This window comes from Amia ocellicauda, chromosome 9 (assembly GCF_036373705.1).
Source record: "Amia ocellicauda isolate fAmiCal2 chromosome 9, fAmiCal2.hap1, whole genome shotgun sequence".
Taxonomy (NCBI): Eukaryota; Metazoa; Chordata; class Actinopteri; order Amiiformes; family Amiidae; genus Amia; species Amia ocellicauda.
The window spans coordinates 11,539,231-11,567,015 of NC_089858.1; the positions used below are offsets into that span (position 1 = coordinate 11,539,231).

Sequence of the window (27,785 nt, forward strand, 5' to 3'; positions counted from 1 at the left end):
TGGAATTGGGAGAATTCACCAAGGGGCTTTTATGGAGGATTTAATGAACCAGCACTTGAACAGGTGGACTGAGGGCCAATGTCATTTACAAACAAAAAATAAAAAAAGCCCCAGTTCATATCTGGTCATTGTTACAGAATGAGTGACAGACTGCACAGTCATCAAGTGGCCTCCACCTTAATCAAAACTGAAACTGCTGAATGGAGGCTGTGTGGGGCTTTCTATGTGTTATTACACACCAAGAGTGGTCAGTATTATACATGTATTACTTTAAGATCTAGTCAAATATATACAGCTTTATTTAGCATTTGGACTTTTGAATGTTATCCTTATTATTATTAATAGTAATAATAACAACATCGTAGCTGACACTTTACTGCTAAAATTCAAAGTGATTTTTAAAAATCTTAATTTAATTACGTCTTCTGGGTTCATCTAATTAAAAAGAGAATTTGCTGAGGTACTCTTAGGGGAAAGTACATATATCATCCTTTTCCCTTTAGGTAGCGTTAATGGGATTTGGGTGGAAAATGTTACATTTTCACTCAGCTTGGCGTTAACATATTTATTTCTTTATTTTCCACTCATGCTCGCTGCGTTCAGACTGGTGCAGTGCACCCTTCGCGCTTTTGTCGAGAAGGCTTTTGTAGATTCAGATCAAGCAGGAAACACTTGACAGGATCCTTAACAGTTGGACTGCTGCAAAGTGCATTTCCTGATACGCTGTGAGCTGCCACGGCAAAGTAAAAATGATCCTGGTTTCTAATTACGAAAAATATGCTGTGGGACTGGAGCTTCTCCTGGTGCAGCAGCCCCGGCATCAGTCGCTGTCTGACGAACAGCATTTTCATGAGCGGCACAATCTGTTTTGATGTATTGTGACAAACGCTAAAATATTTCAGCACTGTTTGGTTTGTTTTTTTCCCCCCACCCCCTTCCGTTATTTTTCTCAATCTTCCCAGTGCTCTGTCCAACCATTTTCTATTGAGATGCAAACGTTACCCCAGTAACACCTCCTAAAGTAATGGACATGGAGAAACAAACACGACCCTTCTCTCTCCTTCTCTTTCTCTCTTCCTTTCTTTCTCTTTCCCTCGCCCCGTCTCTCAGCCTTCTCCTTGTGTAACTTTGCCAAAGTCCTTGGAACTTGCCAAATTCGGTCATGCCTGCTTAGCTCGCTCGACTGATTGTGCCAGAAAAGAAAATAAGACACAGATGTATCTGAACTCTTGGTGGTGCCAGTGGAAAGACAGCTAATGGCTTCATCTCGACCCTCCCTTTGCAGCTGGGCACAGGTGGGGGATAATTAGATCTCTCTCCCTGCTCAAAGTCAATTGTTTACCAGTTGTGACAACCGAAAGGAGGCTCGCACGTAGCTATAGGCATCAGAAAACATGCCACGAGTTGGATCTACCCGCTGCTGCTGGGCATTGCTCACAAACTCAAGTGGCTAACAGTTTGCATTGGCATAGGCTACGCTGTGCAAAGTTTCCCAAACAGCTTTTCCTCAGAACATGTCCTGCGGAAAAACGGACTCCCAGACCAGACTCTCAGCTGTCAGTGCAGCCCACCGCACTGGTGGATCTGGAAATGGTTTCAGTAAACAGGAGAAGAATGAGCAGAGTATGGAGAGAAACAGGGGGGGATTAAAATAATAATAAAAAAAAAAACATGGCACTGCAGATCAGACAGGCTTTTTCAGTTTTTACCACCAGAAAGCATGCCAAAAGATTTGCCATGAAGAAACCAAGCATTTCAATTACACTATTTGTGGGGTGCCCAGCCACTCAAAAATTGGTATCAAATTTCCTTGGAGCCAGATGCTCAGAAGGAAACGTCAAAGAATAGGAATTATGATAGAACTGTTAGCTCTAACTTCTTTGGCTTTGCTCAGCCGTTTCCTATTATGATAACAATCAAGGCAGGTTAGAAAAAGAAATGCAGATCCTTCAGATAATTATTTTGTCTTTTGAACATTTGAAAATGATCCAATAACACCAGCGATTCTCAGCGCCCCCCCAAACAGAAATGAAATGCAATAATCCTGCACAGCCGATTCAAGATTTAAAGTGCATTAATATCATAGCAGGAGTAGTTTAAAAGACTTGAAAGCATTTTCCTTTGTGTTATCCTGAGTGACAGCAGGAAGACGTATGTGTCTTAAGATGTGAGGAGGCTACTCTCATTACGCAGTATTTGTTTGACACTGAGTGATTCAAGCATTCCTGGACACTTCAGAAACACAGATATAAAATACATTAAATGTCTTTCACAGCACTTTACCTGACACTGTTCATCTATACTTATCTATTATCCTTGATAGTTCTGCTTTTGTCACTGTTTAAAGTCTTAAATAAAAATCAAGATTCCTGTATAAAAAGCAGGAGAGAGAAAAATAAAAAAAGACACTCATTTTCAGACAGGTTCTTTTGCCAAAAAGGAAACCAAGTCAGATTTTTGAAATTTAAACTGTAATCCAACATATATACATATATATTTGCTTATGACAGACATCTGGATTTTAATAATCTCTGCTGAAGTGATGAATGTTTATGGAGGGAAAACTGCCCAAGATTTCCTTTCTTGCAGTAGCAGCTAATGACAGACACATTTCTCATTTCTATGTCTGTGTGTGTGTGTGTGTGTGTGTGTGTGTGTGTGTGTGTGTGTGTGTATATATATATATATATATATATATATATATATATATATATGTATGTATGTATGTATGTATGTATGTATGTATGTGTATAGATAGATAGATGGATACATAGATACATATATTAATCATGATTTGCTCATCTGCATTCCTGGGCTTTTAATAATTTCCTCTTTATATTGTTTTAATTGCACAAGAAGTGAAAGTATGCTGAATTACCCAAAACATTGTGTCTCGCTTACACTGTGATTACAACAACAACAATCATAATAAAAGCTTCCAACTCCTTATTAATTCTCATTTGTAAAATAAAGTTTAGAGGGTTTACAAGTAGCATTTCAAAGACAGTTTGTCATTGTGAGCACAGAAATGTGAAAATATTCGCTTTTTAAATTTCTCAAGCTAAAACTCTTCAACAGCGCAGTTAGTCTGATTGAAAGTCAGGCCCTGCTGTCATCTGCCACTATTTCTGTTTATTGGTTTGCAATTGCATTCACTTACATTGTCTCTAGAGGTACGAAGTAACTCTTATTAAATTTAAAAGAAGAGCCACAACATCTCTTGTCATTTTTTGTGCTACCGGACCAGAGCGATTGCTCTCAGTTTGTTATTCAGATGAAAGCAAGACTCTCTCTACAGAGCCCTCCCCTCTTCGCCATGGGGTTAGTAGGGCCTGCTTCAAATGTCTTTGAACTCCTCCGTCAGTGTCAGGTAGAAATCCAGCTCGCGTGATGCAGGCGTGTAAATCATCTGCTTTCAATGAAGATCTAATCATCTGGAGCTAGAGTCCAGCAACACCAGAGCCCCAAACACTGCTTTTCATATCCTTGTCTCAAAAGGCCAAAGCAGGCCTGGTTGTATCCAACAAAACAGGCCAGCACCCCAATTAAAACAACAGCTTCTTATCTTAATGAAAAGAAAAGAAAACATTTCACCACACCGGACATATAATAAACGCGTCTCATTAACGAACACGCTCCCTACCAGCTACTGTGAGCTCGCACTTTTCTCTTATCGTCGCCGCTGCTGATACCCACGCTGAAACTCGGCATCTATATGAAAACCTGAAAATAAACCTGCAGGGAACTATGGACATGAAGTACAGAGTGGAACCATCTGTAAAAATGGCAGGTTTCTGGCAACGTGTAATAGCAATGACAAACATTTATCTTTCGCAGCTGCAAAGCAAGTTACAGTTTCAGCCGGCCAAAATAACCTACTCAACTTGCAATTCAATTTTCACTTCAGCAGAATTATGAATATGTATAATTAGTGTACGATAATTAGAATAAATTCTTTACTACTGCATTAAGTAATTTCCTCCATTTTTATTTTGTTGGAACAATTTTTCTGGACAGATTTGTTTTGTTTTGGGGTTTCCAAGCTATAGAGTGAATTAGCCCACTTGTGTCTTTTGGCATTATGAGCAGTTCATGTACAATTATAATGAACAATATGCGGGAAAATCTTTTTTTGCTGACCCAGAATCAGATGCCTAATTTTGTGAACTTGGGTAGTAGAGCGGAAAAAAAAAAAAAAAAAAAAATCAACATCATATTAATATTTATATTGCAATAGTGGTAGTTACAAAGAGACATGCAATATACATTCCCATACACCATCTCTAAAAAAACATTTCAGCACTTGAGACAAAAGGTGGAAAAAAAATAACCCCTTTTGTAATTACATCCAGATCTCTGTACTAGAAGCCACTGTTTTTAATGGCTTTATAAACTTTTCATTAAAATGCTTATAATAAATGAGCGGCATGCAATAAAAAGGCTTCCGAGACTGATACTCTTAATTCACAAGGAGCTGCTGGGGACAGCTGAAGAAGCAGCTATTTGATGGCTAAACTCTGGGAGGGGTGAAGAGTTATCCCTGTCACTGGCTGGAACTTAACACCAAAAAAAAAGTGAGAAAGTTGAGAAAGATCAAATAAGTAAGTAAATGAATAACATTTATACAACTCCACCTCCCCTGTTTCTGAGTTTCAGTAATTAATCAAAAGTTTTTACTTTCTTCCCATGAATGGAAATTCAATTCAATATAAATAATAATCATTTCCTTCAACAATACTAAAAAAAAGCCCCGACACCTTTGAATTATACAGCATGAGTTGACCATGTGCAGACATGGGCGCACACTGCCCTAGTTTAAACTGACTAAGATTTCTGTGCATTTGTGGCGAGGGACTTCTTCATGAATAGGACTATTCTACCACTGGAACAAAAAAAAGTTAGCATTGTAAAGCAATCTGCTTTTGCTCAGCTGGGCTGTAAGTGCCCAGTATATCTTCTGTTCACCGCACCAGCCTGTCAATAAGATAATGCTTTTTAGAGGCTGTGGACCAAATTTTAAATTCAAAGCTGATGCCAAAATGTATGGCCTAATTTAGTCACAAAGACCACTCACTGACTCAAAGCCATTTCTGCTATCACTTGAGGTTATTTATTAGCATTTTAAATCTGCATGTGTGTGTCACACTAAGCAGAATTTTATTTTTCTTAACTAGTTTTCCCCAGCTTCAGAACTCCCTCCAATTGAACAAGCAATAAGCTGTTACAATAGCTCAAGGGGGAATAAACAGCAAGCTCTCTCTTGCATTGTCCTTGCAGAAATATTGCATGTGATTTTTGTTTGTTTGTTTGTTTGTTTTACGTCAAGGCGTTTAGCTGCCTTGGCACTTTAAGAGCCTTGCGGTTAAAAAATAAAAAGACAAACAAACGACTAAATAAATAAATAAATAAATAAATAAACTGGTTGCCTGGGGGCACTTACATTCGCACAAAGAGGGACTGTTTTGCTGCCAGCCCGGGCGAGGAGTACTTCTCCACCAGTGCCAGGGTGCTGAAGCCAAACTTGTGAATGGGTTCGTTGGAGTCGAGAGGCGGAAAGTCCGTATCAACCTCACCGTCATCCTCGGCGATGTGAAGGCAGTACGCGTTGACATTTTCACTGCGAGGCGAGAGAGAGAGAAAGAGAGAGAGGAACATGAGAGGAGGAGTAGAGACAGGTGGACAGAGGGGAAAGTCTGCCCCAGTGGTCAGTGCTTCTGTGTTCCTGGAGAGTGGACAGCCGCCACCTCCTACCAAGGAGGGCCAGACTGATTGGGCAAGCGGCACCAGGGGCTGCGGTCAGCACCAACTAAAAAAGAACAAAAAACGCACCATCTCAAGGTTCTCCCTAATTAATTAACACTCCCACAACTTAGCTGCTTTCCCTGGCACTCCCAGTAGCTAAGGGGCAATGGCCTTTTCTTTTCCATCCTTGTGGTGGTTTGGTGGAATACAAAAAGGAAATAAATTAAAACTGGGAGAGAAAAAAGGGGGGATGGGGGTGGAGACAATCAGCCTCCCACGTTTTTTTTTTATCTGCCAACAGTATCCCCTGGCTGCCTTCCCACCCTGTCTCCAAGCGCATGAATGAGAGAGGAAAACCATCTTGAATGATGAAGTAAATACAACAGGAAAAACAGAGCACTTTATGCCTGTAATTAAAACTTAAAACAAACAAAGCAAAAAACACAAAACAAAAAATGCTCATTAAGCTGTACTGTTGTGCTTCACAGAACCGGTTTGTGTCTGGGGAAACTTGGAGGGGAACAAAAAGAAGTAATAAAAAGAAATAAAAAATGAACAACAAAAAAGAAAACAAAACATCAGCTCCCTTTAGATCCGGTTGTTGGCTGCTCTTGCCCTTGGTGTGAGAGAAGAGGTGGTTCTTTTAAGTGTGTTTCCAGTGCTACAGGAATTCTGGCTCGGCTACACACATCAGTGTAGTTTTGTCTGAGACCATCTGGTAGGCTGTAGCCCTAATCCCTAACCTGTTTCCAATACAGAAGCTTAATCCACTACCTGTTCACACCTGTGCTTTCATGTATAATTCAATGTATGGGTATATTTCTCAGCTGCTGTATAGTCTAGTTGATACTTGGTTGTATTTTTAATTTCTATGTCATTCCAACACGTTAAATGCATTATATTTCAATCCAGGGGTGGGTGTGTTAGTGCCACCCCCTTGCTCTCACCCCCTGCCAATACTGTATAAGTGATACAGCTTCCAAAGCTACAGTTACCTCTGATACCCAGCTATTGGGAGAGAGACCCATTATATAGTAATCCAAGTATAAAACAAAAATGCATTTTCTCCTTTGACATGTTTTAATTGCCTTTTTGGTCTTTAACATAACCCTCGAACACCCAAGGCAGTGTAAAGTGTCAGCATACTTTAATTCTAAAAGTAAAAAGTTATAACAAAATTCTAAATTCACACACACACTTAAAATGCTTCGCAAACACTTTCTGCTTGGGAGTTTCAACCGGGAACCAAGTTCTTTGCAGCATGCAGACATAAGTACGGAGTCCTTTCGGAGGTCTTCACCAAAAGTCGAACCATGTACCTGGCAACGCAATTCATTGCCTTCCCAGAGCTCCTTATTCTCTCCTTTAAAAAACTGGAAACCAAGAGCATGTGTTCAACCCTAGACCCCAGATCCTCTCGGCTAATTGCATAGCTTTTTAGCATAGTAAATCTACCAGCGTCACCCTGTGCTTCCACCGCATGACGTATTGCCTAAATGCTAATGTGTCAGATTGTTTCCAAACTCAGTGGTTTAAATTTTGAACTTTAATTACATGATTAATGGTTAAATTAATTAATTGCGAAATGTATGCTAATTGTTTAATTGGTCGTTTGATCTGTATAGATCATTTATAAATTAAGTGAGTTGATTTACAAAGTTTATTGATTGGATGTGACAATGAATTATTTGGCTGACTACCTGATTTGCAATTTTCCCAATTAATTCACAAACCTTTTTTAATAGGACTTTTTTTTGTTTTCATTTTGGGTTTTTTTAAGCGTTCAATCCAGGTAATCTATACAGAGACTGTCACAACTGTAGTTATTTATTAAATGAAGCAGGTAATAATGATGCATTAATATTAATGTAAACTGTAAATTTACTGAAACAGTGGCATAAAGGGAATTCATCTCATCGCATTTGTCACTATAAATTTCTTCAAATTTGTAGTGCCACTAAAGGTGCTACTCATGCTCAATACGTGTAAGACATAAGACATTTTAAAAAATAGATAACAATTAGCAGCAAACACATCTTTTACGTTTCCAGACACAAATATAACCAAGCCTTCCTATACACTTTCAATAATATTGTATTCACCTGCCCTTATAGCCTTGCTCTCTAAATAACACTTTCAGCTTTATAAATGTACACACAGACATTTTAAACGTCATTTAATTTAAGGGAAGAAAAAAACATTTTTATGACCTTCTGTTTTGTCTATTAAAACATTTTTTATTACTCACTCTCCTGACCAGCCAAAGAAAAATCCTCAACCTTAAAAAAAAAAAAAAAAGAATGACAAACTGCACAAAAACACTTTTAAAAGCTTATTGCTCCATGTGCATTAGGGCTTATTTCAATATTTGTTTACAAGGCTCACTGACGATAAATCTACACATGATTTCTCCTTGCGTCACCTGCTGATTTATCGCAGGATTTTAAAACTAGCTGTTGGGAGCGGGGAGCCGCGAGCCGCCGTCCTGCTCACCAGCTGATTCATAGAGCCACGGCCGTATAGCCCTCTGACGGAGAGAGGCTGGCCAAGAACAACAGCACCTACTCCGGCAGCAGTCCTCCACGTCCACCCCTGCAGGGAGACAGGGGCTGGCAGGGCTACAGGCTCCCTCCAGCCACGTCCCGCTAATGCCTGAATCAGAGCAGCCAGCCATGCCATGATATTGGCAGGGAAGAAGGTGCATCAATTCCCCCCCCCCCCCCGGATCCCCCTCGTACACACGCACACCTTCCCCAGAGAGCGATCGCTGAGCTCAGTGCCAAGAAAAGTGCCCCTCGTCTTCTACACGCGCTCAGAAAGCAGGGCGGAAGAGCAGCTGTAGCGTGGAGCAGTAGCCCATGGTCCGCGTCCCTGTCTGGCTCTGAACTGGTGAAAGCTTGCTTTGGCATGCGCTCAGACTCCATTCAATTCATCTACGTACACAGATTCACATAGTACATTTCCTGTCCAATGCAATGGTTGTGTGTGGGTGTTTTTTTTGTTTTTCTCTCCAGTCTTTGCACATTCATATTTGATTCATATCTCTGTAGGCCTTTCCTAACTTTCTTTCCCCCTCCACATTTGCATTTTGAGAGAAGGTAACAACCGCAAAGTCCATTTCCTCTCCTGTGCGCATCAGGAGGCAGGTTTAATACTGTGCGAGAGTGCTCAGGGTGGCCAATTACATTAAGATAACCTTTGTCACCTCCTTTACACTCATACAACTGGTATGCGTTCCTTGTGCCACGGCATTATTAACAACAGGGATGTAGATTTTGCTCAGCTTCCATTACTCGTTGGCTGTAGTTCAACGTGCTGATCTCCTTTCACTTTGAACCTTCGAGCATGCCAAATTAAAGTTTTTTCACAGGGGGTTAGAAAAACCAACCCGGCCATCCTGCAAATCCACCACCCCCCCTAAACAACCACCACCACCACAACCCCACCCTGACTCAAAATTTGTGGCTGGGACTTCTGTAAAGAACATTAATATCAGCCACATGGACCTGTCAGATTTACATGAAGTGAACTGAAAGCAGATGTTCCCCATGTCCCACTCTACCTGGAGTGAAACTCTGCAATGAGAAACAGATGATGGACAGGGAAGTGAGTGTGTGTAGCTGTGCAGTGCTGTGCTCTTGCTATTATAGTACTACTAAGGCCCAGTCTTCGGAGATCCACATATTGCCTCTTCAAGTACAATTAATGTAGCGGCAAATCTTTCAGTCTTTAAGTAGTGAACTGGGAGAATGTACATAAGAGCAGTTTAACCTGAACCAATCTACAGGTTCATAATCACACATGCCATCGCGCACAGGAGCTCCATTCTGTTCTCCCAGTATTATATGACCGGATTCATTGTGTGAGGGCTGGACGACATATCCTGTCTTTTTCAGCATTTACACCAGGCAGCTGTGCGAGGCGCTACTTATTTAGCCACCTGCCAATAAGTTTGCAGCCTGTTATTCCAACCTCGGGATTCTGTGAAGTGAAGGCCAAGCACCGCAAGTGTGCTACAGATTTAGTCGATTTTATTTTTTGGGATGTGGAGCTGCGGAGCAGTTATTTGTTTGTGTGTGTGTATAGGGGTGGGGGGACATTGCAATCCTCCCAGTCTTTCATTCTCTTATTCATCAGTTCTATTTCAGCCATGCCCGTCAGCTCTCTATGGGGGAAATGAAAAACAGCAGTCGTTTTAGGTGCAGGATAAAGGTTACCTCATTTATAGTGAGCACCAACTATCCCCCACTTGAGATGGCCCTCCAGGGAACAGACACACTCTCTTCATTGCTATGCACTTCATGTCCTGCCTCAAAACATTTGGGGAGGCGGGGAAGGGTGTACAATATGTTTTGTTTGTTTTTTCTTTTATTTCCCTTTATTTATTTTTTTGATCCAGCTTCAAAATAAATCTCAATTTTCCAAAATCATACTGCTCTAATTACAGTTTCCGCCTCTCGTCTGCTGTCCCTGCCACTACTACAGTGCAGTGATGGGTTTGTGTTAGCGCCAGACAACAAGCTGAAGGAAGTGCTGATGAAAAACAAAAAACAACAAACAATTGTTGTGCAGGATGGTTCAGAAGGAAACCGGAGATTAATGACAATGTTAAAAAGAGGGGGTACATGAATTGAGAGCATGCTGTTAATGAGCTGTTCGTCTAAATAATAATAACAATTATAATAGTCATAATATTAATAATAATAATGGCAAGTCACAATAAGTGTGATAGGAAATCCAAGGTAGCAGGTTTTAAAAGTAGTGCAGAAGCAGAGAGAGTGAGTGATGAATGTCAGCTCTCCCACAATAAGAGCTACTTGAAGATACACGGGAAGAATAAAGGTACAGGTTGGCAAAAATATGGGGGGATGTGTGGCAGAGCAGAAAGAAATTAATACATACATACAGATTATTGGGGGTATTTTTTTTTTTCTCCTTTTCGTTTGTGATGGATGGCAATGGGTTCCGCCAGCAGCAGGGTTTTGAGGAGAAGCCCATTCTGCAGCTCCCTGTGATTTATGACAAAGGGACCACACTTCGACTCAACCATTTGCCATTTGGCCTCCCGCACCAGCCAGGACCCTGGGAGAGCAGCGCAGGGCGCAGGGGCGGCCCTGTGGCCGAGCGCTGGGGGCTAGGAGGAAATCCTCACTGACGCCCCAGACACCTGTGACCGGGGACAGGCCAGACCAGCCACCCATCAACACGGAAACGAATCACTCTTAACACAGGTTCACAAACAATCCTTTTATTTTCTCTCTCGACCCCCAGTCAACTGAAATCATGACAAATGCACTTATCTTTTGTCATTGAATTAATAAACAAATACATGTTTATGATACTTTCTTGCTTGTATGTTTCATTGACTGTTTTACCATAACTTCTGTGTTAAGCATGCAAGCATAAGCCCTTTTTTGGGGGGTTTTGGGGGGGTCATTCTGAAATTGCTAAAATGTATTATAGGCTTAAGAGAGGGAGAGGGAGGGAAAGAGAAGAGAGTAGGGAACAGGCAGAACAAAGAGCAGTTCAGGGCCTTACTTGAGCTTGGGCTCCCGGCCCTCGCCGGTGTATTGCCAGCAGATGAGGCCGATGAGGTCGTGCACTCTGGCGTTGGCCATGGTCACCACGGTCATAGGGTGCAGCTTCTCCTGCGCAGACTGCATCGAGAGGTAGACTTCAATTTTTTTGGTTGCTGTTGTACCTACATGGCCCTGCAAACAAACGGAGAACGGGACAGGATGATCAGAATAGAAAGAGTGAGTAAGGGAAAATGGATTTCATTGGAATCAACACCTTCCCCATTTTGTTATGAACCTGGAGAGCAGCCTTGCACCAATAGATCGAGGGTAGTGAGAGGTGGTTTACAGACACAAACTCTGTAGTAGGGTTGGCCTTCTGAAGGCATTCGGAAGCTATCTGTTTCATTGAATCGATTCCCTGTCATCGAAACGATTATTGTACTTCTGATTCTTCTGTATCGCTGTCACCACATATGAAACATTTTAAACAAGAAGGAGCACATAAGAATTTTTTCAGGATATTTTTACTCCTTGTATAGCCTTATAGATGTTGTCTGGAAGTCTGTAGCAGTTCCTATCTCTGTATTGGTCAGTCTTAACATTTTGATTATAGTTTTTCATCTCATCTGATAGCTCCACTTTACCACTTTAATGTAATGCACTGCTTTGAATAAGCATGACAATGCCTATTGAAGCAGCTGTATCGTGAGCTCTGCGATAGCATGGGACATCTAAATAAAGAAATCCCCAATGCAGATAATACCACTTTTGGGAATCCAATATAGGTTATAAGGGCCTATAAATTAACTTCTCCATTTAAATATAGGATTGGCCTGGTTCAGTTGATGCTGGATTAGCAATAATCTAAGGTCGGCTAGATTGGGCTATAGGGAAAGTAGTCCAACAGGGTGTGTTACAAAATTAGGTTTACTTCTGCTTTTTTTCAAATCCAAAATGTGCACCATCTTTCTTCTGTAGCTCTATTCAAATCCAATGCATTGCTCAAATCAACAGGAACTAGTCTTATCAAATGCATTACAAATTGTATGGCATCCAAATATCCCTAATTACTGCATTTTGCCAAAATATTAGTATTACATTTTCTAGAAGGGGAGCAATTTCAGAAGCTGTGCCTCCCACATCAACATACTGAACTGAGCTAGATGACATACTGAAGTGAGTGTGAGTTCCTTATTTTATGCTGTGAATGTGTAGAGAGCCACTTGCAATACATAATTGCTACCTTTCTAAGGTGTTGTCAATTCATCCATGTTTTGCTGCAATAAGTGCAGAATCTCGCTCAAAATATTATCTATGTCGTCGTCGGAAAAAGCACGGGTTCGCGACTTTTACCATAATTACCATGTATGTACAGTGAGTGCAGCTGATTAGCACGTTTCTTAGAAACACGGCCCACAAGCATGCAAACAGGGCCAACTGTGTTTATGAACCACCTACTGTATTTCTGGGGAGTAAGAGAGAGGTGCTCATTACCTTGTCACAACAGAAATAAAAATTATACCAGCTAGACAGACATTATAAACAAGTGAGGAAGAATGAAATATGTGGCTATGGTACTAACGTTTCTGCTGCAACATTTCTGAAGGAAATCTCTTCAATGCTAACTAGCTCCCTGATAAACTTCAGTGAAACACATTACTGCTCTGAAAGCCCAATTTGTTAGCACTGGACATGAAGGTAAATTTGTTAAACAAGCATGGAATCGCATCTAAAACAAAAGTTCTGCTCGGCAACCAAGCGCTCACAAAACAAAAGCGTTTCCAGTACTCTGTCATGACTGTGACAGGTACCTTGTCACAGCATTGAAGAGGACCTGCTAATTAAGAAGTGTACACTGGGTCTTTGGCATTGACGCCTGGCACAATCCTGGATCACGGCTTCCTTGGTAGATGCCCGAGAAACAAAATAAGACTAAACAGAACATTAAATAGAAGAAATAAATAAGGTGGTGTCAATTGTGTCCTCCTAATTTCTTCTGCTTGCTCTAGAAGTAATCTCACCCAGCTTTCTCTATCTTTTCATTTTTAATAGTTGCATTAAATGAATCATTTAGCTTCGTAAAGCACAGGTAAGCTTTCAGAGGGAGCTTTGCCTATCTACACGGGCAGATGCAACTGCCAGATTAGCCGAATTAATGAATCTGTATCTTAAAATACAGATATCCACTCTGGGTCCTCGAGAGGCAAAGGTTGTTTTTGTTTTTCAGTCCAGAATTAATTTAATTCATTATTGACAGGCCTACTTGTTTTCTAGCTGCATCTAAAACCTGCAGGGCTGTGACTCTCCGGGAACAGGAATGAGCATCACTGCCATAGGCCAACACTGGCACGGCGCTGCTGGAAACAACGGGTAGAGCACTTAGCAACTCCTGCAGCAAAGTGACTGTAAAGAGAGTAAACCTATTTCTACAAAGAATAAAAAAACGCAGACTGGAGAATACAGTCTTGTTATTCCTTGTGTCACACACACACAAAAAAAGAGGTGAAAAGCTAAATGGGTTTGTTTTTGCCCCCCTTTAATGTAAAGCAGACACATCAAGAGCCGATTCAGTACATAAATAATTCAGATTGTGAGGTGATCTATAATGTTAATGCCAAATTCTATACTAATGATGCAACATCAGTGCCAATTGATTTCAGCGGAGCATTTTTATTGTTCAGACGCACTTTTAAGGACCCCTGTCTTATTAAATCATATTTATACAATAAAATCAATGCAGTTAAAATGTTCCAGGAGGATTTTAACACCATAAGGATGAATTACACATTCTCAAACTCTATTAATTTCCGCAGTACATGGCGTCATGTATAGTTTTAATAGAAAGTTTTTAATGAAGCCTATTGGAAAAGGGATCCTCTTCTCCATTACTGGTTGATGTATTTCTGAGAAAGGTTACCATTGAGTCATTAACACTCTCTTAAATTACGAAAGTGCTTCAAGCTTTTTTTTACTCTCCTTTTTTCTTTTCTTTTTTCAATTTTTCCTTAAATAAAATAAAATAATATTGGGGATCTTGAACCCAGTCCAGGCACAATTAAATACACTGATGGGGTGCGAAGGTTCCCTTGGCAGCCGAGACAGGAAACATAGCTGTAAATCACAGAGGGTAATATCATTATCTATCGGGCTGAATCCGTGCCAAGAGAGAAGGCCTTTTGAGTTACTAAAGAAAACTATTACACACCATAGAAATTCAGGGCCTACGTAATCAAGGGTAGGCAAAAACACTTAAGACACCACCCAGGAGCCACCCCTTGCTGTTCCCCTTTCAGGTGCATGCTTTTGATGGGTGAGATGCTGCACGATGTGTTGGCACCAAATGGCAGCCCCACTCCATCGCGATGCTTCGGTGCTTGGTTATTGATTCGGCTCAAGTAGTGCCCTTAAGTGCTTGCGAGAGATCCTCAGTTGTAAAGAACAAGGTGGCATGTAATTATAACTTATAGCAAATAGCATGGTTCTGAAAACGCAGCATTAAATAACACCGCAGGTCACTTCAACTCCGTTAGTCGCATCTGTGTCTGTGATGTTTTTTTCACCCCTTACATCCTGATAAGGCTTTTCTACTTACAAGTCCCAGGTCACATAAAAAGTAAACCAGGGATGAACCACATGAAGTGACACCATAAGCTCTACACAACATTTCACAGGTACTTTCTGTTGGCCTGTAGCCCACTTGGCCAGTTGATGGATGGACACAACTGATAGGACTGGTTTAATGATGTAATTAAAGCAAAGCCACAAATTAACTGGTTCAAAGCCTCGTCACTCTAATGTTGGAAACTGAATAAAATACAAAATGCACCTCACCACACCAATTTTCAACATCACCTTTGTACACAGAAAACAGATGCCTGTGGGGCCAGGAGACAAACATAAGCTTACAAAGAGAAAACTGAAAAAGGAAAAGTCCCCCCCAAAAAAGAAGTTTGACAGAGCATCTAAAAAATAGAGGTCATCCGATTGCTGAGTGCTACAGAAGCGTGGTCACTGGGGATGCCGGTATATAGGACACGCGTTGCTAAAACACTGCCATACAGCCAAACGATTATCACTTGATCCTTTCTCTGGTGGATGCATGCCTGCGAAATAACGTTCCCTGAGGCTTACACTGCTGAACCCTTAACTTAAGAGGTAACACAATGAAATATACATACAATAAGGCTCATCCATGTGTTGACTGTGTGTATCAACATTAAAATAATATGAAACTGTGAGCGCAGGCTCCCGCTGCAAAGGGCTGTTAATGGCGCTGGAAAACTAAGAGAATTAGAACCCTGTGGCTGTGTCTGTTTGCAGATCATTACAACACCTCTTTAACTTCCCACATGACGATCTATTGCCTTGCCTCCCGTCATACGATCATTAAGCCTTGATCATTAGTGACATTGCTCCCATAACATTACTCAACCTCGCGCTACAACCGCAGACGAACTACTGAATTCGTGGTCGACCAAACCAGGGAACTAGTCGGTAAGTATGAATGAATACCTATAGGGCACGAGCTCAGGAGTAATGGCTGTAATGCAAAATGCTTTTCCTTCACAACAGATGTTTTTTCTGTACGCCCGTTTAATTGGAAATCCACTAACTAGATAGCTTTCTGGTTAAAAAAAACTAAACAAAAACTTTCATCTATATTTATGAACATCTTTTAATTTTGCCTTATTATTCCATTTGTTGGATATAAATGAAAGGTCATGTAGTTATTTGCCGATTAGGCCATTCCATTATTAACGTTTAATATAAAAGTATAATACTTTCCTGTAAGGTGTGATAAAATACCATTTACAACTGATGATGATGATAATAATAATAAATAATAATTACTATGATGATGATTATTAAGAAAAAGAGGGAAAAGTTTTTTGTACTTGAAATGACCATTGATTAAATCTTTAGTACAGCTTAGTGTTCACTATACTCAGTAATGAGCAGTGAGCCTTTCCCCTGCATTCACTCTCTGTGGGCTGAAGGTATTGCTTCCACAGCAAACACCACCTTCCACCACCTTCAGGCGCCATATCAAAATTTCATCCGTCTCTTCATATAAAATATTTAACACCATACGCGACTGTAAATAATATCAGACCAGCTAAATTACACCAAATTAACATTTTTCCCTCCCTCTGAAAGCGGTGCCACCACTGCAGCCACAACTACACGAGCACAAAAGAAAAAGTGGCGTTGAACCACCCAGAAATATATATTGAATGCATTTAAAACCCAAAACAAAGGGCAATTTGAGATAGCTCTAGCACATAATAGTTATTTATGCGTACGTCGTGCCTCTCTTTGAAAGCAGTAATTTTTTAAATGATGTATTTATTGTTTTTTTTTTTAATAACACTGGGTAACCAAGGACGGCTGGCCATTTCCTTCGGCCCGTGAATAATGTTGCATACAACATTTCATCTGACTGGAACGCAAATAATAAAGTAATGCAATTTTATCAATTATATTTTTGTCTTAATTGTTGACTTCACTTAGCGTGAGCACCACCACTGCAGAGCACCATGCTATTTTTCAATTAAAAGGTCCAGATGTTTTTGGAGGCTCCAGTAGACACAGGCAGTTATGAGAAATGCTTTATCTGCATTGTAATAATCACTACAACATCAGCTCCAGGCTGCATTTACATACTCATGTTTTATTCCAACCCTCCTTCTAATGTACCGCTTAATTATACAGCCTGCAAGACAATGCCAGACCTCCAGAGCCGAGAATTTATTTACTCTGTAATGCAGGGAGGCAACAACAACCTAATCCGCCAGCACTGTAGACTGTGTAACACTGGCAGCAAAGTAGATGGGAGAAAAGAAACAAGATGAAAGCTCCAACGACAACAAATAAAAAAAGGGGGTGAAATCAATAACCCCAGCCACAAAACAAACAAACAACAACAAAAACAAAGCGCATAAATGAGCCCACATTACTGGGATTTTCAAATGTCACAGACAAACTAAATTGTTTGAAAATGAACCGGCGCGCAAAGAAGTGAGTTATGGGAAGTGCTCGGCTAAAACACAGGTCCACTAACTACTACTGTAGCAGCACAGCAGCCTGGGTTTCTTTTCTCTTGCGTTGTGGTTGTGGGTGTGGTTTTGGTTTTATGGTTTGTTTGTCCCAAGACAGAGAAACCGTAACTTCCTACATTAAAATCAGTGGTATCCCTCTTAAGAAGGGACAGGTGTCTACTCAGATGTACAGGTACAGTATGTAACTCATCAGGGGGATGAATGAAGAAGAAAAGCTTTAAAACTTTGTGGGTAATTCAAACATGTTTGATTTGATATCTTTGCATTTCTTTATTTTATTTTCTTAAGAGGGGAGGGAGAGTGAGTGTACTTATTTATTTATATAAAAAAGGCGTATTTTAACTCAGAAGCTCACAGTTTGCCAGCATGCAGAGTTAGCCTACTTTCAATGCTAGCTCCTGGCATTTTTTTTTTTTTTTTTTTTTATCATTTCTGTGGGAATAATAATACTCCTCTATTATAGCAGAACAGGTAATATCTCCTGCACCATACACTACACAAACTACATCGCTAGAAGCTATACAAACTTAATGCATTCTTAAATTTACAAATAAATAGCTTTTTTTTTTTTTAAAGAGATGTACATTTATATTAGCACACAGTATATTCCAAACACTTATCTATTAAGCCCACCAAAATAAAAGAGCATCATTCATGTCATATTACTAGGCTGCATCAGAACATACTTTAGGGAAAGAAGAGCAGCTAACAACATTGTAGTTTTAGTATTTCAAAAACACAAATTAAACCTCTCTGCATGCCTGGTTGAAGAGGTTCTAATACAATACTGATTTTGCAGAACAATAACTAAAATATTGTAAGCATGTATTATAGGAAAAGGCATATTTAGCATTTTGTATCCATCGCAACGAGGTTTTATTGCTTCTCTGTGGTGCCAGGGCTAATGAAAGTCCTACCTCCGAGACAGTCGCTTCTCTGTAAATTAGCGCAAAGGCCTTTTCCAAAAACAATGACTAATACTGCACTTAATCTTCGAAACGTTTAACTTACATGAAAAATATCTTAGAAGTAACCAGAGTGACACTGATGCATCTAGGCAATGCAAGGCATCCCATTCATCACTCCCAATGCTAAATTAATCTTGATCGCCAAGAAACCAAATTGCACTGGCTAAGGTTTCACACTCAGTCACAAATATATATAATATATATATATATATATATATATATATATATATACATACACACACACATATACATATATATATATATACACACATGCACTTTTTTTTTTTTGTTAAGAGAATGATTGTTATGTTTCAGCCTTCGTTGACCCACCTCCCTTACAAAAACACTGGGATCAAATCATAAGGCATTAAAGTGCCAATGATTACACTTAAGTGCAAAAAGCATACACAGGGAATTTCTTTGCCAATTCAGCCTTGTAATGTGTTTTTAATGCATACTTCTATTAACTTAATTGTAAATTATGTAGTGTAAAACTGTCCGATTTTCACTGAATGTTGCCTTTTGATAGAACAAACTGCAAGTACCTTTTAATTTTACATAAAAATACAATAATAATAATAATAATAATAATAATAATAATAATTAAAAACCCATTGTTCCTCATTTCCAATGCTGTGGAAGTACATTTAGTTTTTAGATATTTCAGGCAAATGTTTTAAGAAGGGCACACTGCCGAGAATGATAATATGGTAGATCTCTATTGTCATATATATATACACATACCATATAGATATTGCATGTCAATGTATTTTGATTTGTATATTTACCCCTCAAATGAGAACATAGTTAAAATAAAATATAAAAGCTAGGATAAACACTAGGGATCGTGTGTAGTTCTGTATTACTGTTGACGATACCCCTACGAACAGAGTGACAGGCCTAAAAAAAAAAAAGGAAAAAAAAAAAAGAAAAGAAAAATCGGGAAGTTTGCCAGCTTTCAGGCGCAATATTTTAAAATACATCACCATGTCACTTCTTTAATGTGCCATAATCTATTAAGCACATGGCAAACTAACAAGAATTTTTGAAATGATGGGTTTTATGGCTTTGTGTTGGTGATTAATTAAATAAATAGCCGGCGTTTCACAAATCATCCCCTTAATTAGTCTGCAAACGCGATCGCGGGGCTCGGCTACCTCCGTCTGAGGCGCATGGAGGACAGGGGAGGCAGTTTGCCGAAGCAGGGAGAAGCCGATCACCTCTTCGGCACTAACCGGTCGGTGGCCAGGGGTGGTGGTGGGGGGGGGTGTGCCGTCGCCCCCAGGCAGGCAGCGGCATGCAAAGGTGCTGGTGTCAGCTGGAATTCAACTCCAGCTGCTCCGAGAAGATGTTCGATTTAATTATTCTCTATCTCTCGCTTCGTCTCCCCCCCCTCCCAACAAAGGAGGCAAATGCGGAGAATTGGGGGGGAAGGAAGGAAGGAAGGAAAGAAAAAGAAAAAAGAAAGAAAGAAAAAGAAAGAAAGAAAAAAAGAAGAATAGTGAATGAAACTCATCATATATATATAAAAAAATAGGGATTGGGAACATCCTCACGAAACAATCTGACTGACATGTCAAAAATTCACGGAGCCGTCGCATGTTTGTGCTCTCTCTATTCCTTCCCCTATATTTGCCCCCATTTGCATGATTTATTTCAGGGCCTGAGAACAAAATAGTCCTCGCCTCCCTAGCAGCCGTCATGACTGTGTTGAAATAAAACATGATCTAGGCATCCTACTAAGAACACAGTGTGTAGCTTGAAGTTACATTACCCAAGCGGCTGGTTGCATAAAACACCTTAAATATTAAAATACCTTAAACAGTCATATATTCTCTGTGAAAACTAGCCTTTAACTCAAGGAAAACTTTAGAGGCAAAACTTAACATGAGGGGTTTTACATTAAAGGCTGCGGGCAGCGTTCATTCCCTAGGCCACAGGAACCCAGAGGCCCTCGAGTCTTCTTTCAGTGTCTCAAACAAGCAAGAGCCATTCATAGAGCTGGCTAGCATTGGTCTCCAGTGCCCTGTCCTGCACAGAGAGAGAGAGGTGTGGAACTCTCCAAAAATCAACACCCCCTTGGCTGCTAGGCGATTCCTCACACAATAAGAGCACTGCTGTCTTGCCTAAGGTTTTGTTAAAGTGTTGCGACCACTGTGGACAACAGTCAACACAAACATAAGACCCACAGGTATGAAACCCAGAACAGTGAAAGAACCTACAAAACGGACTATGGCATCAATAGAAGGGGCCTTTGAAGTCCGGTCCGGCATCGTATACTGCATTTCAGAGAGAAAGCCTCTCCAAACCAAGCTTTTACAATATTACGGTTTTGTTTACATTCCACACATTGTGAAAAGAGAGCTTTTTCATTAATTGCCACAGGAATCTTCAAAGCACACTGAATGTTTAATCGGCTTTCCAAGACCACAATTCCCAGAAAAGATAATGACGAGGACGACAACAACAACAACAACAACAACAACAACAACAACAACAAAGCTTTCAGGAGCTCATTTTGCAAACGCAGCAGTTTGATTTTCTTGCACGGTCACAACTTGGCTCAAAGCCATTGAAGCTCACAGAATATTTATGCACTTTTCAAACTGGTATGGGGTGCTTCTTTTGAATACTCTGCAGTGTGATCTTCATTATAATAATCTTTCCCAGAACATACATTTCCTGGCTTTATTTCCTGACAGTAACGGTAAGCACAGTAACCATACATGTCCTTGCGCATCTACACACATTTTCCAGATGCTGAAGGCCACTTGTTAAATTCACCATTCAAAACTAAATGTCTGAAAACAGCTGGATTGCTCAACATTCCTTAGGCAAACAGCTCTATAAAACAGGCCACCAAGGTGCTTTACATTGACATTTTAAGATCAACACCATATTAAAAAACATCTTTCAAGGTATGCCATGCAGTTGCTGTATTACATATTGCAGATTTTCCCAATCATCCAACCAAAGATTGTTCTGGAACATTTATTTCATTTTTTTTTTTTTTTGCCACACTGGCAAATGTCTCCCTATCCCAATAATAACAGCCATGAAGGCATGAGCACAATTGTAAAAAATCTTGCAATACAAAATAAAACAGTATTGCTTTACCACAAAAAAAAAATAATGAAATGAAAGTTAAGGGATTAATTATGGTAGGGTTTCAATCCTTCATAATTATCATATAGGAAGCTAGTAAACATTCAAAACATTTATAAACACCGGTCCAAAGCCTGAAAGATAGCAAGGCAGACAGACAAAGACAGACCCACACAAATTGATGCACAATAAATAGAATTGCAAAGAGGGGAGAGAAGGAGAAAAAAAAAAAAAAAAAAAAAAAAAACTTACGAAAGCATGCAAAGACATTTATAACATTGCACTTCCCCAAGCAGCTTAATTGCATCTGTGCATTAAAGAGAGTGCTGGCTGCTTGCTGTAATAAGCAGGTAAATTCTCCATCAGATGGACACGCTAGAGCCCGATGTGTTAATTTGATGCAACTTTTGCACTGACAATATGTGATTAATTTGTTCCAAGAGCGGCTTCAGCTCCTGGAAGTGACAGTTTGAAATGCCGGGTTTCTTTATCCATAGAGCTACTTGACACGCCTTGGCCCACTGTTTTGCTAGGACCACTGTTAATTTGTAATGAACTGGCTTTTCGGGGGGTACCTTCATCTTTAATTCTGTCACTGTCAGCTCCTTCGGGAAAATTACAAGTTTCCTTAAGTGCATACACCGCCAAAGGACAGCCAAATTAGAGGCCCAAGACAACAAGCCGTGTGTATGCGTGTACGGGATATATATATATCTCTCGCTCTCTCAAGTTAGAATTGTTCCAAACCGTTTAGAAGTCCCACTGTCAATCGTCACGCAAAAACATGGGGGAGAAAATAAATAAAAATAACAGTACAATGTGGAAGTTTTAAGGCAGACAAGTTGGTATACCTGTCGACTAGACAACACGTTTAGAATAACAGGTTACGTACTAGCAAAGGGCCATGCACTGTAATTGCCCATCATGGAAATGTCTGTGGAATTATGAAAGCCTGGGAGACCTAATTTAAACTACCGCACAGAAAAGCTCATTTAGGTTTTTATTAAGCATTTGAAGGGGAAACCTTGACGCTCGCCTTGTATCACTGTGGATGCTAGAAAAGCCGTCATTTAAATACAAGTGTGGGTGAACAGATTTAATCCACTCAAAAGGTTTAACTGAATAGTTTTACTTTGGTTTTCTGGTGCCGATGTCATAAACTTTGCCGCTTCTGTGCAAGTCTGAGCTGAAAAAAGTGATCCAAAATGACAAATATTTTGTTAGATGCTGCAAGACATTTACAGTACTTAACGTATCATTCTAGCTCACACAATATTATGATTATTTATTATAATAATCATAATAATTTGGCAGACAGCTTTATTCAAGATTAAAAATACAAAACAATATGTTCATTGTTTGCATTAGCTGAAGAAACGAACGTCTGAAATTAACAAAGATAAGGTATTTTTTCTGATGCATTTAGATGTCGAAACCCAACAATTTTAGTTTCAGCGTCACATTGTAGAATTGATTTTATCTGGCTTTTTTCATTTTTTCTAATTAACACGAGCAGAACCATGTAGTAGCAGCTGTTCGGCAAAAACAAATTGTTATTTTAGTGCACCACAGACAAGTAGTTTAATTGTATATGTATTGCTAAATTGGGGAGATCTAAAAGACGTTTCAAAGAATATGAATAAATATAATTCTTATGCTAAAGTAACACTTAACAAAGGCAAAAAAAATAAAAAAGATGTATAGATATAGTACTAAAGGACAGCAGAATAAAGGGCAAAATATTACATACAATTGTCTCAGACCTGACCTACATCAAAGCCAAAGCTTTATATTGCCTTTCCAGATAATACTAAGGGTGATGCTACACTTCTGGCCACGGCTCTTGTGTTTTCATTTCATTTCATTTTCACTTCTCTTAAGCTTTCCTAAATACACAAAGCAGTACTTGTGTGCTGCAAGCAAGCTGTCTGCCAACGGTTTTCTTTATTATAGCTATTCAGCACGACTGTCTGTGATTTTCTGAAAATTCAAATAATATACTTTGGTGCTGTAGGTCACTCGATTCATGTTATTAAATTCCTCTGTTAGTGTATTTAGTGGAGTTCTTTGTAAAGAAATTCTCTCCCTCCCTCTCTCTCTCCCCTTCTCTCTATGTGGCTCCGAACGTGGCAAAATTCATTTTCCTTTCACAATTATCTGTTCTCAATCACTGTTAATGTTAACTTCATGTACACATAAGAGACTTGATAAAGAATTATTAGGCCCATTAATGGAATAGCAAGAGTCAGACCCCTACATCCTTTTCCATAGAAAATGGTTCTTAATTTCAAAGTTGTTCTGCTTTATTAAAGCTCATTACCATTTCTCTTTTAATAAGCGCTCTTTAAAGTCATTACCTGCAGTGGAGTTAAAGGCTGAGCTATTAAAAGGTTACTTTAATGTGAATAATGGCCTCCCGATATACTCAAGTTAATTACTATTGGAAACTGGTTCTAGTTTAATTTAATGCTGAACGCTTAATGAAGGATATGCAGGAGTAGCAAAATTGACAAAAATTATTCATGGTCAACAGACCTATTTATGCTGTCTCCTTTCGCACAGATAATATCCGTTTCTCCTTCTAAAGAAACCTGCCTTTGAAGATCACATTTATATCCCACGACCATTTCTCTCCCCATATCAAAATTGGATATGATGAGCATTATTTTTAAACAATTGAACAGCATGTCAGATGTGCCTCTGTTATCAGTCATCCGCTTTTTAGAACCGCAATCACGCAGAAAAATTCTTAATGATATTCCCCCCTAGCCCCCCACCACCTTGAGCAAAATCAACTTTTTACAATCACCTCATTGTCAAAGGAACCAGGCCAAACCTGAATTATTTTCATCTCTTCCTGAAATACCCAGAGTCCTTTCATTTACACCACAGCTTGGGAGCCAAGCTATAGGGCCTGAAACCACCAGATAATATTGATACATTTAAAATAAACAAATAAAGAAAGACATTTAATAAAAGGAGAGCAGCAAAGCCTCTTTCCATCTGCTCTTGTGTTTGCATGGCAAAAGCCTTTTTAAATTAACAGAAAACATTCTATTTTAGGATAGGAAAGAGGAACAAAATGTTTAATACTGTCAAATATCAAGGTCTTAGGAATCACATCTTTTACAAGGAAAGGATAGCATTCAATACGGAAATATAACATTTTAGGATGAAAAAGGGTATTGATTCACTGTGGCCTGCATAGTGGTTTTTAATCTATATAACAGCAGGTTGAGGATTAAATCCTGGGTTGTTGTTCCACCGTGCTTCAGTGGTAAAAATACACCAGTCACTTCACAGAGAAGATTTTAAAGGTAACCAGCGTCGATTACATACCCACAGGGACAGCCTCTGTAATAAAGGGGCAGTCACGGATTTGCACCTGGGGTAAGCAGAACAGTTTGCAACAATCTTTGATACATCTACAGTATGCAGAACGAAAATGTAAATGCCCAGAGGAATATTTTCATGTGCATTTACTAGAGAGAAACACAGAAAGAAAGAAAGAAAGAAAGAAAGAAAGAGTTTGACACACAAAGCAGCATATTGAGCCTACCAAAAAAGAGATCTGATGACATGAAAAATACAGACCACAATTTAAATAATATTGTTTACATAGCTTTAAAACATACAACTCATAAAAGGTATAAAAATTAAAGGACCTTACTGTCAATCCACAGTACTGTCGTTTTTTCCTGTCCAGAAACGTTTTCAAAGAATCGGTCAGTTAAAAAATGGTAAGTGGCCAAAAACATGATACTAGTCACATATGATTGCATAAGGCAGAATTGAGCCTTCTAAATGAAACAACAACCTACATTAGATAAATCAGATTATTAAATGCTTTTAATTCAGAAACCATGCTTAGTAACCAAGAAGGAAAACAAGCCTTTAGCTGGGATGGAAATTAAAACATTCAGAGAAAATTAAAATAACAAAACAAACATAAAAAAAAGAAAAAAGAGCATTGCTATATGTGAATGCAATGGAAAGAAAAAAAATATAAACAAAACAATGAGCTGGTGAGATTTGTATCACTGGCTGCTACCTACATAAATCTTAAATCCAGTTTAATTCGATCTGGTTCTTGTATCTGACTTGGCGCACCACAATTTGATTACCACAACTGTACTTTTTAACTGCTGTCAAAAACAACTCAGCCTTATGTAAACATCTGCCAGAACACATGCCTGCTTCCTATTACCCCAGCCTTAAATCAAACCGCAGCAATGAATCTTTATCTGACACTAATACTTTTTAACTTCATACACACAATTAAAATGAATTGCAGCTAAAAACATACAGGACAAACCACATTAAGATCTCATCTTCGAACTTATGGTTTGCCGTAGACATAACCTTTCAGAGCATTGTCCCTGCTATGCCGATTCAAAGAGGCCACTTCCCCAGTATGCTAAAAAACATACTAAACCCTTGAAGAGGATTCCGAGAAAAGAAATACATATAAATACAGATGCATTAATACATTTAAATGGTTTTCACGTATTTTATTTTTACCTTAGTATTTCAATTTACACAGAAATGTATCTATCTTCCATGGTTAAAAGCCTTGTATTTGACCCTTACGATATAAATAAAGAATTCAGTGGAAATAAGAAAAATATTTGCTGAGATTCAGCCGTCAGGTCGCGTCAGCTGAGGTTTTAAGACACTGTATCACAGACAGCAGTGCAGCCGAGCGACCTCTGGACTTTCCAACAAATTCTTTCGAAAGCGAGGAATAATTCATCGTGACATTTATTCAGCTCACTATTTTTGTACCATGCTCTTTTCTCTAAATCGCACTTTGCAAAGTCCTACAAAATACATATATATATAGCATGGAGGATTTGCATTGCTGTGGAGGATGTTTCTATTCCCGCTTATTTGGTTGATTTCTTTCCTGAGAGGGCTCCCATATGGCATAACACGACCCTCTCTCTCCTCCCAGCACATAGTCACGATGTGGCGAAAGCCTGGGCTTTTCAGTTTGTCCCCAAGAGTGATGCTGGGGAACAACAGCTGCCCTAAAAAGACCATAAATTCCATAAAGAAGGAAATATATATTTTTTTCTCATCATGATTAACAAATCTGAAAATTCATAAAACTTTTATCTCCTACATCTAATACTCGAGTAGCTTTGTTTCTGGCCTGTTGTTATCTGGATACACCATATGCCAGTGACAGCCCCTAAAGCCAAAACCTCTCATTTACAATCTAATACTTCCCACACTGATATGAACAGAGTAACTGTCCCCTGCACAGACAGAAGTTCAGGGCTAAGACTCCAAATTTCATCACAAAACACCACACTTTCACCACCAACAGAAATCTAAATCAATTTAGAAATCTAAAACAGAGCTATGGAATGCTTCAAACATTAACATATTACATGTATTACGTTTCACTGGAGCCTTCCTCAAAAGTGTAAAATTATAATTAGTACCAGATTAATACTTCTTAAGCGGGAAAACTCAATTCACAAGCATACAAAATTGTTAATGGGAAGCTTTTTAGTGATACATAATAATGTACTAAACATAATATATTAATATGCAAATATATTATATATAAATATATATATAAGAAAAATATATATTTCAACTTTTATGCATCATAATCAATTATTATCTAGGGTAACGACCCTGCACGCATTTAAAACAACAGCTAGATACTAAAGATAATAGATAAAAGAGTGCAAATAATAATAATCACGACATCTCGTTATAAAGAATTGCCACAGGTTCTGAGCAATGCCCCTCAATAACGAAGCACGGAAAGGCATTCCACAGATGGAACAAGAACAAAAAAAAAAACTTCAATTATTCCGGCTTTCATAAAAGATGTTCTAAAGATGCATATGCTTGAAACACATTCATCCTCATATCAAGTAATTACACTGTCTTAAACAGCAGCCATATGCAGGAAGCATAGTTAAGGACAAGGCGTCCCAGAATGCTGCTGAAAGCGATTATCCAGTAAGCGTTAATTGCCACAGCATTCATATTAATTTTGACGGCAGGTCTGATATGGCTGAATATTTCCCTAGATAACATTTTAAAACAAAGTTTAATTTAAGGAACTGCTTCTTTCAACACTTATGAAAATTAACAGCAAAGCAATTAGCAGTCATAAATTCCCCCCACCCTCATCCTCACCACTACCCTCCCCCCACCCCAAAACCCTACAAAACCACAATTCTATTACAGCATCCTTATTACAACTGTGTCTAAACCATCAAAAAACGAAAAATAATAGAAATGCAGTTTGTATCTGCTGCCAAGAAATTCATGTCATCTGTACATTTCAAAACCGGCAGGCAGTGAGCACTGAATGAATGTGTTGCATGAGCCATCCCATTCCCATTCTCTCTCTCTCCAATTCAGCA

General features: G+C 39.2%; 1 protein-coding gene across 2 annotated transcripts in view; it reads right to left on the reverse strand.

Annotated features, from left to right (window-relative positions):
* The window catches only part of mapkap1 (MAPK associated protein 1), a 97,646-nt gene that overhangs the window by 54,040 nt on the left and 15,821 nt on the right, over positions 1-27,785 (reverse strand). For both annotated transcript variants that reach the window (XM_066713144.1, XM_066713143.1), the window contains 2 exons: positions 11,281-11,453; positions 5,441-5,617 (listed from right to left, as the gene is read on the reverse strand). In XM_066713144.1, coding sequence (XP_066569241.1) covers positions 5,441-5,617; positions 11,281-11,453 — 350 coding nt within the window. The remainder of the gene's footprint in view (positions 1-5,440; positions 5,618-11,280; positions 11,454-27,785) is intronic.